At 34.6% G+C, this 17,321-nt stretch overlaps 1 protein-coding gene across 1 annotated transcript in view; it reads left to right on the top strand.

The window, feature by feature from the left end:
* Positions 1–201: 201 nt before the first annotated feature.
* Positions 202–17,321, top strand: part of MMP16 (matrix metallopeptidase 16) — a gene marked incomplete at both ends in the record, with an annotated part of 239,003 nt that continues 221,883 nt past the window's right edge. Inside the window, one exon of the mRNA XM_084229849.1 lies at positions 202–333. Coding sequence (XP_084085975.1) covers positions 202–333 — 132 coding nt within the window. The remainder of the gene's footprint in view (positions 334–17,321) is intronic.

Here is a 17,321-nt window from a genome sequence, read left to right on the forward strand (position 1 = left end):
CGCCGCTGCTGCCGCTGCTGCTTTTTTTGGGGGGCTGCCGAGCGCGGGGGGCCCCCGGGTCTCCTCCCCTTGCCCGGCCGCGGGTGAACCTGCGGGCTCCCTACCCACCCGGAGGACTTTTTTTTGAAAGGGAAGCAGGGAGGGAGGGAGAGCGGGAGAGAACGCAGGGGAGCTCGTCCGTCCATTGAAGCACAGTTCACTATGATCTTACTCGCATCCAGCACTGGAAGACGGTTGGATTTCGTGCATCGTTCGGGGGTGTTTTTCTTGCAAACCTTGCTTTGGATTTTATGTGCTACCGTCTGCGGAACGGAGCAGTATTTCAATGTGGAGGTAAGAGAGAGTGCCAGGGCTTTCTTCCTGCCCCCTCCCCTGGTTGCACCCCGAAACATTTCCTTCGCTCTTTGCAGCCTGCTAGCTCCGAGCAGCCAGTGCCTCTGCACATTGTCTCCCTTGCAGCCGCGGAGATCCTAGCTGAGTTTCCCGGTGTCTTAGGTGATGGATGCGCTGGAGGCTGAGAATCCGTTATCCCCAGTAGCACAAAGCACGATGCTGCGCGCTCAGAGAGACTCAGTTGTGGCTGGTCCAGGCTTTTCACCCAGGCAAGAGGTGAAGTCCTGCAGATAGCAAACGTGTGACTTCATGAAAGCAGCTTGCGTTGGTGATGGATAAGCTGCTCGGGGAATAGAGAATTCGGTGCTTGGCATCCTGTGTTGCCTTAGCTTTGTTGCTGAGATCTTTCTCCTTGTGTTTTGTGCCTAACAAAGGAGGTGATAATCAAAGAATCTAGAGAGGAGAGAGTGGGGATACTTGATGTGTTTAATAACGTTAGTTTGTGATAAAACACTTGACGAGACAGTCTTTTTCTCATTTAGACATAACTTAATACTCTGTAACTAGATCTGGCTACACAGAGGACATGAAATCCATCTCTTTTTAAGTGTCTTCCCTTCCCCTCCCCCGCCAGCTGAAAATAAATGTGGCCCCATATAATAGTTCTGAGATGTGTTTTTAATTTGATTTCACACTCTCATGGCAAAGCTGAGAGGGTTTATAGACTGTCATTTGCTTTACTTTGATAGTTGTGGAAACAGGCAGACACAAAGCAAAAGGGAACTTAAGGATAAGGACTTGTCAGACCTCTGCCAAAGTACTCTTCCTGTCATCAACTCAGCACTAAAGCCAGTGATGTGCAATAAATCAATGGAAGCTTGTATACACCTGGGCTCTCATACCAGTTTATCAAGTACATGCTAGAAGACAAACATAGTAAGAATGTCTTAGTTAAAAAAAACTGAACTAAACGAAAACCTCATTTTGATTAGATCATCTGTCCTCTGATATCTCAAAGGGATTATGAGTAGGTCTCTGAAGAATAATGTGATTTTTTTTTTTAAATATTGTTGATCCTTTCAAGCTTACTGATATTTTGCTGCGACTGTGTGTTTACACAATAGCAGGACCTGTTGCACAGTATTTGAATGTGTTTCATGTAAGAGATTTATATACAAAGTGTGCATAATAGATGCCATGTGTGAGAGCATATTCTGAATATGACCCTGTGTTTATATGAACTGTTCTTAGGACCCTATATAGTAAGTGATGGTTGGTGAAGAAGCAAAGCATTTGCAAAAGTAAGAACCATTATCAAAAGAGTCAAAGTAGTTTACAGATGTTGGATATGATCATATTACACAAAATCCAGATTCAAAATCCAAACTGTTTAACCTTAGGAAAATACAACTTTGTTTCCATGAATAAAAAGAGAGATGGAAGAGTCTGAAAGTCCAGACTTTTCTTGATTGCAAATTTGAACTTTTGGAGTTATATGCCACAGATGGATTTTTGTACCTAACGTTTAAATCAAGAGATAATTTAATGTTGAAGTGAAGAAATAATTAGTTCATAGACTGGAGGAATAAAGTGGCAAGCTGTTATTTCTAATGTCATAAACAGAAGGGCCTACTGCCTCAGATTGGTGGTAGTGGTTTTGGTGGTGAGGTGTGGTGTGGGGGAGGTGGTTTAAAGTAAGTGCTAGGTTTTATCTTGCTCACTATGGAGAGGGAGGGAGGGCCTGCACTGAAGGCAACCTGCTTTGGGAAAGTCTTAGATTTGCTTTAAGACCTATTGGAATAGCATAGCTTCCTTTTTGAGGCTAAACACAAATTGGATTGTTTTTCTTCATAGTTTGAATCTCTCTGTTATGTCAATCAGATAATATTATGGAAGATAAGTTATGATTTGAAGGACTTCATTTTGAATTTCCATTATCTCTTGCTTCATTAAGATGCATATAAAAATGTTCATGGAAATATGATCATAAGAGTTATTTTTTCATCTTTATAGTATTTAAGTTATTCCATCCATATTTATTATACAATACAAAGATTAAATTATGAAAAATTAGAGGCATATGCTTTCCAAGTCCTTATAAAACTTTAGTTTGTGTTATATCCAAATAGTATTTTTAAGCTCTTAAGCTATTCCTCAGTTGGTTTTGATACTTCATTATATGTAATGATAGCCTCTTCTTCTTCTTCTTTTTTTTTAATGATCAGTGTGGCTGCTAGTAAATTCAACATATTGTAAAGAACCATGGGATGATAGGATGTGTTCTGACATAAATTTCTGCCTCATTCACCTTTATTAAATGTTTCTTTTTGGTAGACAACACTGATGGGAAAAACAGTGCATCACATCTCCAGAAAAGGCACTTATATCATGTTCCTCATTCTTGCTTCCAGAACATACTGGGGATGCTTTATTTGATTGATTCTCAAGGACAGTCTTAAAAATAAATAGTAATGGTATCAATCATGCATGAAGCTCATGTGATCATAATTTTTTTTTTCTAGTAAGTACACCAAGTTATTATAGTTGGAAGGAAGCTTCTTGTAAATGTTTTGTATGCTGACAACTGAGATTTCAGTGCTTTCTTCCTCCCTGAACTTCAAAATTCTTGTAACCCCCTTACTTTTCATCTCTTCCTTTAAGGTTTAAGGACCTATATTTTTCCCCTGAAAGGGGAATGGTAATAGAGGTATTCTTGTTAACTCTTTCCTCTCTGATTTTTTTAGACTGTAAACATTTGAAATTTTAGGGTAGGTTATCAGAGCAAAAGATATTTTTTATTATACTCATGGAGACGTATTATAGGGAAAGAAAGAGGGCATTTTGGGTGTTTTTGTTTTGTTTTTAAAAAGCAAAAGAAAACGGTCCTTTCAACTACAGAAGGTCAGACATTACCAAGAATAGTCCTATGGAGATGAGTCAATGCATTCCTCTTCTTTTATATTTCAGATAGCACAATTTTTAATGCTAATTTTCAGCGTATATTTGTTTAAAGACTTGTATATCACTGGATTCCTTTGGAGGGACTGGACCTTTTAGTGTGTAGTCATTAGCATGATGCAAAGGAGGTACATTGCTAATATTAACTAAAAGTCAGAGAATGCTGTCATTGGACAGGAGCTTAAATCAGGGACGTTCATTGGTCAGAATAAGCCAAATTATTAACAGAATCATGATTTAATATCTATATCTAAAAAATCACTTTATATCTAAAATGAAGGTCATGGGGATTTTCATGATTCTAGTTCTCTCTCTTTTGATATACTGCAAGCATTTTTGACTGGAATTTGAGATAGAATATATCATGGTAGGAGTAACTTCCATCATCAACTTTGATAGCTTGTCAGATGTTAAATCTATGAACAGCATATTTTTATTACTTTAAAACAATAGTATACAACTCCAGTGAGGAAAGGTATTTTTTAAGTCAGTGTAATGGTAAAATAAGAACATGTAATATTCTGAATGATACACATATCAAAGCATAAGAAGATGATTATTTTTTGTGACAGAAACCATTTTCATAAATCAAACATTGATTTTTGTTTTCATAATTAAAGAAGCAAGATTATGGATTTTAAAGGGATATTTTATGATAAATAATATGACTGGAAAGTAAAACCATTACCTATACTCTTCTTGCAATATGTTTCTTGACCTGATTTAGTGTCTGTTCACCTTTGTCATGTTTATCTGAATCTTCCTGTAAGGTTAAAGTTTACTTGGAGTAGTTTTGTAGTGCATATAAACTTGGAATTACTTGATGGTGAGACATTTCAGAGATAAAAAATGTAATTGGGGCTATTTTTTTCATATTGTTTATCTTTTAACTTGTTTAAATAATCGACATACATTAGTGCATTTGCTCATGGAAAGATGGTGACATCATGATCTGGTCAGCCTCCTCTTCTGACAGTATCCCATAATTTTCCACATTAGCAGATTTTAATTTTTCAAAACAAAGGCTACATGACTGATTCAAATGCAAAATTCTAAGCTTCTTAAGACATCCCAAATCTGGCCATTCAAAGTGCTCAGAAGGCCCACAGCTATGGCCAGAGACCAGAAGACTCAGCAGTTCTCAAATTCTCCAGCTTCTCCTGGGTGACCCACCTTCTGTCTTTCTGTGTTCAGAGTTGCCTGTTCAGGCTGCCCAGATCTGGGATTATTTAAGAAGCCCTATGGTGTGCATATGCTAATGAGATAGATGATCTCTCACTACCTCTATTAGAAATACAAAAAGAGCAACCATCCAAAGTCCATTCCTCTCTGTACAACTGGGTTTTGTCTTTCAGTTTCTTCTCCTTGTCAAGTAAAGGTAGAGCTGGGTCCAGTAACAGTATCTCTTGGAGTCAGGTTAAAAGTAGCATATCTAAAATTTCTATTTTTTCTTATGTTATTAACTTTATTTTTATTTGTACTTTATTTTTATTTGTTTTTATCAAGCTAAATTGGTTTACAACACTGTATTTGATTTAGAGGTACAGGATCACACCCTGGCTATGTATGTTATGACACCACACCCATCAGCAAGGTACCCATAGTTCTCTACCACGGGCCCATTGTACCCCCTCCCTACTCTGCTTTCTCCCTCCCCCTCTAAGAGCCTCAATTCTGCAGTCAGATTTCTAGGGTTTGTTATTGATTTGCTTGTATCTGATCCTTTGTCATTTATATGTGGACTATAGGGAAACAAAACAGAAAAAAACTTTAATGAACCTGTCAGTAATATAATTCTTTTACTGTGAAGTCATATTAATCAATTGCTTTATGTAAATTTGTTTCACTGCCTGACCTGCTCAACTACTGAAAATATACCTATTTAGAATTTTTGGTAGACCACCAGTTGGAATTATTTCAAAGCTAAAACAGCCATTGAATCGTTCGAATCAGTTAGTTAAATCCATTCCTTGGGAGAAAAGAAAGATTTCTTTCTTTGTGCTCCTTCAGGAGATTTCTGACCCTTCAGCATGTCAAACTGACAGTCATGTTTCGTGTTACTTTCCATCACAATTCACTTTAAATATCTGTGGATGTAATTATGCCCATAATTGTTTATTGTGGGAAATACAGTGATTGATGGCACGTGTTTTAGAAACACATTGTTTAGATTCCAATACCAACCCCTTTTATTTTCAAGTTAAATATTAAATTAATAATGGGAAAGTTAATCTCCATGTGCCTCAATGTTCCTGTCTATAACACGGGGATATAAATGGTACCTATGCCCTAGGGTTGTTTTGAAGATTAAATGAATAGATGTATTCATATAGTACTGCATAGATACAGTATGCCTTCATGTGTTTAAACAATACTTTTTGGTATCATTTTGCAGCGGTGAAAAATAAATGTTGATTCAAAAGTAATTGGCATGATAGAATCTAATTACATAAAAGTCTATCATGTTAGTATATATGGATTGGTCTAGGGAGATTTTAATACTGTGTTCACTTTAAAAATTGTAAAATAATGAAAATCAACCAAGCTGACATTGGTACATTTTCTTCCCGTGGGTTTTTCTTAGACAGTTTAATTCAAGAATGTGATTTTCACATTTTCTCTCTGTCATCTGTTACTATCATGGAATGTCAAGTTCAGCTCACACCTTTTTTTACAAGACTGAGTTTGCTGAAATCTGTTCATATTTTCTAATGCCATGGACAATGCCTAGGCCTTTATGATTCTATGGACATCTTTATTTTAATTGGCTCAAGGCCCAAATACTTTCTATCTATAGTAGGAGTAGGATTCAATATGTAATATGTCAGCTCTAAGTTATACCCCAAACTCAAAATATGGAAGTAATTTTTTAATTAATAGAGGAAGAAGGAGGATAGGCAGAAAGAGATTAGAGTGTTTTATGCGGTGACAAAGACATTTTTAAAAATAGTAGTGACCTCCATATAACATTGGGGATAGAAGATAGACAGTTCTACAGGATCATGGAGCCCTGGGACAAAGGTAAAGAGGTACAGACTTCAACTTAGGTAGTGGTACTCACATAGCTATGACCTTAGACAAGTCATTTCTTTAATACCTTCATCTGCAAAAATGAGGATTGAACTAAACTGTCACTAAGGCCATTTAAAATTTGAAATTCTGTTGTATTTACCTACAAGTTTTAATATAGCCTGAGGTTGGAGACAATGTCCATATTCACCCTGTGTATTACTAGATCACTAAAGTAAAATGTTTAGATCTTTTTTTCCTGAAGGGCATATCATTAAAAGTATATAAAACATACAACAAATCTAACATTTCTTATCATTTTTAGTGACACGGTGTTCCATTTTGGAAATAATTCTAGCCTTCTGCTGAGTAGTAAAAACACTGGCAGCAAATTATATGTAATTTTAAAATCAATTTTTGGCCAAGGTAGCAAACTTTAAAAATTTAATGTTAAAAACATGGCTTAATGTTATTTTGAAATATGGATAGCATCTACAAGTGGTCCCTCAATCATAAAAAGGCAAGTTGGAATAAGATCAAAATCTAATTTTTTTGAGGGGAAGAAGGTTCTCAATATTCAAATATATCACCAATCTCTACAAATCTGCACATATTTTATAATGAGATGAAGTGCTTATACTACACATCTTTTGCCCATTGTTGAAAATAATTTTTGTACATGACTTTTTGAGGGTTACTTGTTAATTTTTAATAACACATTTTATTTTGAGTGTGAAAAATAAAATTGATTTATAAAATATGCAGTTTAGTGATTAACAAAAATATTTTAGTATCAGAGGATAAAATACTAAGTAGTAATATGTGTGACACTTAATTTTCTTTCACCTTTTTTCTTAGGAAAGTTATTAATAGATTTTAAAGTAATTAATGAAACTATATTTTGTTGTTCTGTCATTTAGAACTCTTTCTTTCTTAGGGTTTCACAACTGTTTGGCATTGTGACTTCTTGGGTATGCATCAGTGAAATATTTTGTTGCGCTACATAGTGGAAACTTAGCAAAGTGTAAGAGTAATCCTATAACCCCTTACCCTTTCATTTAATGTGACCTGTGGGTGTAGTATATAAAAGGAGGCTAGAGGGAGCTATTGAGCTGTAAAGACTTCAATGGACTGGAAGAACTTGGTTTAAAATCAGACACACTGTAATCAGATGTCTTAAAATAAATCATAGCCAATCAATAACAGTTGAAGGAAATCAATGAACACATGGTTCACAATTTGAGATGTAAGCTGGATTTACTGAGAGCCACTTGGTACCAGTGATTACATATTTGATGAACTATGGAGGAAATTAGTACTTTTCTAGTGAGCCAAGGAGGAGTTTTGGACATGACATTATCACAAAGGATCTTATAAGGCAGGACTGCTTTATGTGTTCATTGCTTTTAGGTGTGAAAATAGGATAGTAACTATTCATTATAGTGATTTTAGGTGCTTTTGGTATTCTCATTTTAAATGAAAAAGTAATGAAGTATTTGCAGTCTTGCATATTAAATATGGGATATGTTTGAGTTCATCATGACTTTTAATTATGTGTAGCAATAATCTAATTTTAAATTGTGAGACTAAAATTATTTTATTCATTCATTTATTTTTTTCCTTTCCAAATTATTTTCTAGCATAAACAAAGCTAGGTAACAGTTACCCTTATCATATTTACACAATCAGTACACATAATAATTGTTGCAATTTAATTAGGAGTTACACTAATTTCTCACAGTTACTAGGGTAAATATATTAAATGCTTTAGGTACATATTGAATAGATATTTTTCAATGAAGGTAGATTTTAAAACATAGTTTTTACCTACACTTTTTATAATACAAAAAAAAAAAAGAGCCACAAATGTGTGACTTTGAATAGAAATCCAGAAATATTTTTGGTTGAGCAGATTTTTATGACTTCTGGCTGAGGGAGGGGTATGAAAAAAGATAATCACTAGTGCATTGGGGCATACCACCATTCAGTTATGCTATTATAACCTACTTATGAGCTCCTGTCAGATTTATGTGTTTTTTTATCTAGTCAAGTTAAGTGAAATATGAATAAATGAAGTAAGCCATGGCCCGACAGACACATATTCTCAGGAGAGATAGTTCTTAGTCAAATGACCAAATAAACTACTCACAGGAATGGAATTTTACAGTATTTGTTTTAGCCGTGCTTAAGTTAAAGGGGAATAAAATGCTCCATTTTAAGGGAAGCTGGATACTTTTATGAACTTTATTTCATGTCCCCAAATTGCATGCACCTGCAATGATGTCAGTGGAATGTAGGCAAGTGCTTTTGCACAAGGCTGAGGCAGAGTCAGACCCTGAGTGATGTCAGTGGAGGCATTTTTTTTTTTCCATGGGAACATTCACAATTGAATTTATACCATGTGTTAATAGTTCCTCATCCTCTGTAGTGATTGGATATTTGAGTTTGTTTCAGATTTCTGATTTCTATGCATTCTTTCCCTTTTATTTGTTTTATTTTAAATTGCTAGGCAGTTCCTGCCCATGGTTCTGCTTGTTTCTTTTTGTTGGGATCTTGAGGGACTTCATATTTTAGCTATATTGCAGGACACCAGGTTTGGATAAAATTTTATGAGAAATCCCATTTCCCTCCCTCCCCTCTTTCATTGTGAGTAAGGTAGAATAGATTCAAATAACTCCCAGAAACAAATATATACTCAGTGATTTGTATGAAATTGAGAACAAACTTATAAAAACTCACTCCCAGTTTTGGGTAAAAAAACCCTTTTGGAGTCTTGGTGTTCTAATATTGCAACAACTATATTCAAAACTTATTGGTATGCTCCTATATGTGACATGAATGAAATTTTGCTTCATGGATTACTCAGGCAAAATACCTAAGCAGTCTCTGGCTTATTATGAACATCCATAAAGTGAATTTTTGCAATGAGAGCATTGAGACAATGCCAAGCAGTCTCCTTCTTAACTAAGAATAGGGTGTACTCAGTTCCTTTATTCTCACTGATGACCAGGAATATAGGAACAGTTATGTGCTAGCATTCCATTCTAAATAGACAAGTCCAAATAACCTGTAAAATGAGAATACCTAGAATTGATTTTATTGAACATTTTAATAACACATTTTAATAATTTTCATAATTACATTTTAATAATTACATTTTAATAATTAAAAAGCAGTGTTAATATCTCTGATGAGGCATTTGCTTTGTGCATGGTAGTTTTCCTTTGCTAACATCTTCTGTGTTCCAAATCTAAAAGAATGAATATGCAACATGAAAATACTAGGTCTGTCTAGAGCATAGTCTTACCTGGAGTAACAAACTGAATAGGCTGCTACTGATTTGATATCTTAATTCAAGATTAACTATGTGATGCTCAGTTTAGTTTCACTACTGAATAACTTTTATGATTTTTTTAATCGTTAGAGAATTGGCAATGTAGGATAAATCTTAAATTAAATATAATATTAGTCATTATAATGCTCAACTCGCTGTAATGTTGAAGTTTACTATTAATTGTGATTTTTCAATGGATTTAGGAAGAATTGATTATGTTCCAAAATGAAAAGAGTAGAGCATTATAAAAATGTAAGGAAACCCTATGTCAGAAGATCTGCGTTTCACTTCTCTGCTAGGGTTAAATGTTTATGTGTCAAGTTTTTTTTTTTTTTTTCCTATTTACTTTAATTTGTATGGCATGCTCTATGGTTGCTAGGGCTTATTTTATATATATTGCATTGATTGAGTAGAAGCTAGAAATTGAATTTTTTTTTTAATTTCCTTTTTTTCAGTTTCTCAGATTTTCATCAGAACAAAGATGCATCCGATGCCTCATAAGTTAATGAGCAGCTCCTCACTATTTCAGAATAGTTCTAATATCTGGTTATTGTCTTTGTTGTGAAAAGAATGGAAACTTCAACTTGGTGGTTGACTAAAGAATGTTAAAAACCGTATACAGCCATTGTATTACCCAGCTATCAGAACTCAGATCATTCTTTACCCTTTCAATTGGTTTCTCAACCAGTTTACAAAGTTGAGAAGTTAGCTGATTTTACAAAATTTCTCAAAGTTCCGTATCCATTTAGTTATCTCAGTTCCTAGCAAAATAAAGACTTTTTTCCCCCAGGCATACAGAAGCTGAAGGTTACCATCACCAGTACACTAGCACTGCATGAAATGTTAAGGGACATCCAATCTCCAGAGGCAGCCCCAATGCCAAGCAACATGTCTGTGATCACAAACACAGTTACATCTATACAATGGAATACTATTTAGTAATAAAGAAAGAACTATTGATATGATGAATTAATCTCAAAATAATCACAAATGAATGAAGCCAGATAAATAGAACACATGGTATGATGCTCATTTACATACATTATAGAAAGTGGTTTCTGGCCACAGAAAACAGGAGATCAGTGTTTGCTTGAGGGCTGGGGAGGAGAGCAGAGGGAGAGTTAGGAAAGAAAGATTACAAAGAGGTAAGAGATGACTTTCAGTTGTGATTGAGTATATTTAATTTCCCTGACTCTAATGGTATCACAGTGTAAGTCAGTACTTACCAAATTCTACATTTTAAATATGTGCACTTTATTTTATATCAATCATACCTCAGCAAAGCCCTTAAGAGTAGTATATTGTCTATGTAATCAGTCATTAGTATATAATAACCTAATAAACAATTGCTCATATTTACATGTATGTGGTAGCCTAACTTAAATAGGAAAGATTCCATTCCTCTTTACGGTCTATTATGTAAGAGATTAAAATGTCTATCTCTTAAATATTGCATTGTCCAGCACTTTGTGCTAGACTATGTCTTACTCTGTAATCTTTTTCTGGGCAATGTATGTATCCCAATGATTTCAAATATGAAGACAACTACCAATTTTTACCTCTAGTTTGCATCCCTTTTCTCAGATTTCCCTCAGTTCTCATACATTGGTCTCACTAACATGTCAGTCTTATTATCTTCAATGCCAAGATAATAAGTCTTATTATCTTCAATACTCTCACACAGTATTGCCGTCTCTAGTTCTTTACATCACTGAATTGGTACCACCTACCACCAGGGCGCTCATTTGAAGAGTAGGTACCAATCCCCCAGTTCTCTGCCCCCCACTCAGTAGTTCTAAATCAGTTGTCCCTTTTCCTATAACATGTTATATTCAACCTGTTCATTTCTCATATTCACTTTGCTACAACCCTCTTATGAGCCTCTATGAATTCTGGACTGGACATTCTGTATTATGCCATGGCCTGTAAGTTCTCTCATTACCAGACCTACCTCTCTTTGTAGCTTCATAACTCAAAGCTCGGCTCCTACTCCCTTTAACATAGTATAATGGTTATCAAACAAAGGACCCCTGTACTCTTCTGAAAGTTATCAAAAATTCCTATGAATTTTTATTATGTGGTATATGTTTATGTTTACAGTACTAAACAAACCTGAGAATGTGTTTAAATATTCATCTAGAAAAGCATGTAAAAATAGCAATAGTAAATCCATTATCTTAACATAAATAAAAAATATGAAAAATAAACTTTACCAAAAATAATACTGTCAAGAAATATCATTTTATATTTTTCCAAATATCTTTAAAATCTGGCTTAAAAATACCTGAATTCTTATATTTATGTCCACATGCACCTTTGCAATATTGTAAATCATTTAGTATCTGGTAAACTCCCCTGTCAATTGCAGGCAAACAAGAGTGAAAAGCATATAATATCTTATTAACAAAGATTTTTCTGTTCCTTTGTTTTGTTTCTCTATATTCCTCATGAGTGAAATTATCTGGTATTTGTCTTTCTTCTGACTTGTTTTGCTTTGCTTAATCCCTTTTAGTTCTATTCTTGTTGCAAATGGCAAGATTTCAAACCTACAACAAGCCCTAGAAATCTGACTATAGAATTGGAGCTACCAGAGGACAGGAGTAGTGTAAGGGTAAAGGAGGAAGAAGGGGGCCTAATGAACTATAGTGGAGATTATGGGTACCTTGGTGGTTGGTGTGGTGTGATAATACACATCTGAAGAGATGTGAACCTGTGTACCTGAATTATAACAGTATTGTAAACCAGTGTTACCTCGATTTAACAAATAATTCAGTTTTAAAAAAGGGAATCCTGGTACATTGTCAGTTTGATTGAAAACTGGTCCATCCTCTATGGAAAATAGTATGGAGAGCCTCAAACATTAAAAATAGATCTACCATATAATGCAGCAATCCCACACCTAGGTTATCTACCCAAATAATACAAAAATCTAATTCAAAGGGAATATATGCACTCTTATGTTCATTTCAGCACAATTTTTACAATAGCCAAACTATGGAAACAACATAAATGCCCCACAATGTATGATTGGAAAAATATGTGGTATATTATTCATCTAAAAAAATCAGATGAAATATTTGTCAAATATGACAACATGAATAGAAATGTAAGGAATTATGCTAAGCTAAATATGTCAGGAAGGAAAAAAAATACAAGATGATCTCATTCATTAGTTAAATATAAAGAAACAAAGCAAAGGAATAGACAAAATCAAACCAAAACTAAGCCTTGGAGTCTGACTATAGAACGGAGGATGGAGGAAGGGCAGCAGGGGGTCCAGTGGATGAAGGATTACTAATACACTGGGGGTGGGTGCAGAAGAGGTGTGGAACTGACTCCTAAAGCATATACTCTTTTTTTTTTTTTTAAAGATTTATTTATTTATACAAGCACTGGGTACAGTCAGAAGTGCAGGAGGGTGAGAGGATTCACCAGAGCCAGAGCAGGGAACAGAACAGGCAGAAGGACCGAAGTACACTGCTGAGGGGAACAGCGGGCAGCAGGAGAGGTCTGCGCGCTATGACCCTCGCCGGTGGTGGCCGAGGATCGAACCAGTGCTGCAGAGGCTGCAGGCAGCTTCGCAGCCCAGTGCTCAACCACTGCACCACCAGGGGAGGCCCACTAAAGCATATGCTCTTAAACTGTGTTATAAACCAACATTACTTCCATTTCAAAAAAGAAAAATAGTAGTTCTGACCTAATGGACTCCTAGAAGAGCTTTAGAACCAGATTTAAAAACCACTGCTCTGAAAGACACACTTTTCTCTTCATCCTGGATATGCCAAGATCCATCCATCTTAAAGTCTTTATCAAATTGCTTAACACCTTCATTTCTTCCTCATACGTTCTTTAGTGCTCAGTGTAAATATTATCTGTCCTTCTCTACTCCCTTTTTTCACCCCCAGCATATAATAACACCATTATGTGCTTATAATAATCTTCTCTATGTATTTTTCAAAGTTCCTTTCACCATAATTAGAGAGTATTTTACCTCAAAGTTAGATACTGACATGTGAGGCAGAAAGCTCCCCATTAAATTTACTGTTGAGATGATTTACTGTTGAGATGATGCCTCATTTGTCTTTGGTTGGTCTTCATGAAAATAGGTTCTGACCTGGGGGAGTCACTGCCATGTGAAGTTTAGGAATCCATTAGTAGTGTATCAATGAATGGTGGAAAAGGAGATTATGCCTTCTTTTTCTTTCCCCAGTTTTGTCTATTTCTTTATCAGACTGTCCCTTGGAGAGAATATTAAAGAATACCAGGGCAGGAAAAAAATAATAAGTGAATACATCACATTTGAAACTTCACTAAATGACTTATTAATTGCTAGATTTGACTCATGGACACATTGAGCTAAGTAACAACTTCCTTTGTTTTTCTGTGTTTTTGAGATTTGATCTTTCTGTCTCTGAAATAATATAGGCCAAACTCATTTTTGCTGAGGGGTAAATTTTTTAGGGGATTTAAATTCAACAGTTTTTCTCTTTTTGTGTGGAGCATATGGTTAAATTTGGTATATTAGAACAAATCAAACACATGTACAGATAATCTGTTATATAGATGTTATTGAGAAATAGATTTATATCTATCTCTCACTGTAAATTATAATGTTATAATGAGACAGAGTATATTTGCCTTGGTTACCACTATATTCCATAAGTCTGATAGTGCCATGTGAAAAGGAACAAATTGAGTTCACGATTCCTATTCATCAGTGTTTCTAATTTAACTGACATTTTTTGATCCATTTAAAGTTGGTTTCCCTCTTAATTCATTCAGCCCATATGGGGTGAAAATACAGTGTCTATGCCTTACATTTCCTTCCACTACTTTATTTGAAATATTTAACTTATAATAATCAAAGCTTATATTAATCTTAGTGATTACTAGTAAACTAGTGGGTAAGTTGGACTTTTTGAATTTTTTTCAAGTCTGCTCCATCGTGTCACAAAAGTTTTTCTGGTACAGTGTTTTCTATTTTCCTTCACCAATGGAACATTTATGTAATCACCTACTGACTTAGCATTAAAATAAAATGGAAACTTGGTCAGCTTTTTCAGAGGTGTATATCAGAACATTTAGGGAAAATATAAAAGAAAAATAACCTGATTTATGTTAAGTGACGTCAGTCATAGGTATACTATAATAAACAGCATCTTCCCTAAGACAGTTTTCAGGAAAGAGCAAAAACAGTTTTACTTATATACCCTTGAATGGCTTGAATCATTTTGGTCCGTCTTTTAACTATATGGATGAAAAGAAAATTGATAAGCTGCCAACTTTTACTTCCACTAGCAAATAAAATGCTGAGTGAATAATCAGGTAATTGAATTTCTTTTATATACCTTACATTTAAATTAGGTAATGTTTAGTTTTTGAAGACTCATGAAGAATTGACTCAAAAAATGATAAATTTGATGGATTTTCTCATGTTGAACAATGGTATGTTGGTGATTGGTAAGATAAAAACAGGGAACCACAAGACTTGCTTCAGTTTTTCATTGATACATACACTGCTTATTTAGATTATGTTTTCTTTAAGTGGAGAGGAATGTAATCCTCTATTATTAAATTGTCCATTGTTCACTTTTCCTAGTCACTTAATCCAGGATATTTGATTATAGGATGTTTGTATATTGCTTTTAAGTGAAGATTGATTATGCATACATAGTAAAAATAGCATGACAAAAAATTGAAATTTGGTATATTATCAATATCCTCTACGTCTTACTTGATTTTTATGTTTTTTCATTTAATATTTTCTTATTTCTTTAGAGTTTGAATCCCTGTCTTGGGATGCTATTTCCACAATGATAGATGTATAAAAATTGCCTTCTGAGTCAAAAATGAATGGATTGGTTAGTTAAATTTATGATGGAGTTTGGGCATTTTGTCACTTTATTGAAAACTCTTGATTATATGCAACAGAAAGCCAATTTGAGTTAATTTGAGCAAGACAGAAAGTTTATTGGAAAATACTTGTGTATTTCACAAATTGTGGCGAAGGGCTGACCATGCAAGCCTGGGGCAGTTGCAGGTATCTTAAGGTGAAACCTTTGCAAAGCTTTCTCTAATAACTTCATCTCTGCTTCTCTTCGAAGATGGGCTTTATTCTCTCTTGCTAGAGATTATCTCTCCATGTGTTGTGGGTTATCTATCAGCTGACAATCATTTTTCTTTATCACCTTTCTAAGAGAAAATAACTTCCCCTATCTGTATGCATATACTTCCACTTTTACCATGGAGAAGTTTTCTGATTAGCTCCATTTGCATCACTTGCCTATTTCTGCAGTTGGAGGTAGTTTGTGGGGACCATAAATGGCAGACTTTGACTCCATTTAGATGGAGTCAAGGAGTAGCAATTTCCTTAGAAAAGTGAGAAGACATGTTGGATAAAACTTCAACAGTAAAGGCCTAAAGCAGGTGAATTGATGTATTCTTTCTTCCTTTTTGCTTTTCCCTTTTTGCTTTTCCATCCCCCTTCTACAAATACCCCACATACACATATGCACCATTGCTTTTTCTGACTGTTTTTCTCTTTCCCTTCCTTTCCTCTACCAGATTGCCAGTCAATTTTTCAGATAAGTTAAGATTAAGGTGATTTTTACCATAAGGTTATTACCTATTTGGAGACAACATCATGAATGAAGTTTCAGTGGAGGAGTAGAGTGGTCATGAAGCCTGGGCTACTTTGTATAACAAAAGACAGAAATCAGAATAAATGAGGCAAAGTTTTGATCTTGTATGGGCTATTATGATAGAGAGAAGCACAAAGCCAAGAAAATTGAGGGTACATTTAAACAATAATTTTGAACTTAACATTTGCATTTAATTGATGAGAAATAACTTTTTTTTCCTCCAAAAACTTCTACTGATTGTATTTTACATGTAACAGAAAGTTGCTCGTTGCATTCTAGGTCTGCTTTTTCCATATTAGGAAATTAACCATATCAATGATTTTTTTAGGTGAGAAATATTGAAGACTTGTTAGTGTCATCATTTTATTTGAGGATCCACAGAAAGTTAATGGTAGAAACCAACATGGAAAATAGGGCTTCAAACTCCAAAGATTTTGTGAGGGTTTATGAGGGAGTGTTCTAGTGTTGAAAAAAAACAGTCACAGTCACCTTATTTTGGTGTCAACAGTGAAATTAAGAAATTACCATTATATTTGATTGATTTGGATTCTTATGCACTATAGATAAAAATATGTTGTGAATTAATAAGTTTTATTTGAATATTCAACTGTATGAATTTACTGTTTGTGTTTTTCCTAAAAGCCAATTTAATGGAGCAAAAGGATGGAGAGAAAATAATAGATGTTATAAATTCCTTCTAAATTCAGTCTCTGACAGATTACTTTTGTCTTAAATAATTTTATTGGAAATTCTTTCACCCTCAGTAGCAAAGATGTTTATGCTGTAGTTATGATTCAGTTATCTCAGTTCTAGGCACTACTAAATAAGAGCATCTTTCTTTCATCTCTGTTTAAATTTATCTGTAATGTTACAATTAAACACATTTCTAACTATATACACATAATGTCATACCCATGCATATATCTTTGTGTTCTTAGAGGAAAGACAGAATATAGCATATGTATGCATGAATATATTGAAGGAGTGCTTTCTGAGTGATTTGGAAAACAAATTGGCTTTTTATATACATCTCGGGGTTTTCATTT

This window comes from Talpa europaea, assembly GCF_964194135.1.
Source record: "Talpa europaea genome assembly, chromosome: 3".
Lineage (NCBI taxonomy): Eukaryota > Metazoa > Chordata > Mammalia > Eulipotyphla > Talpidae > Talpa > Talpa europaea.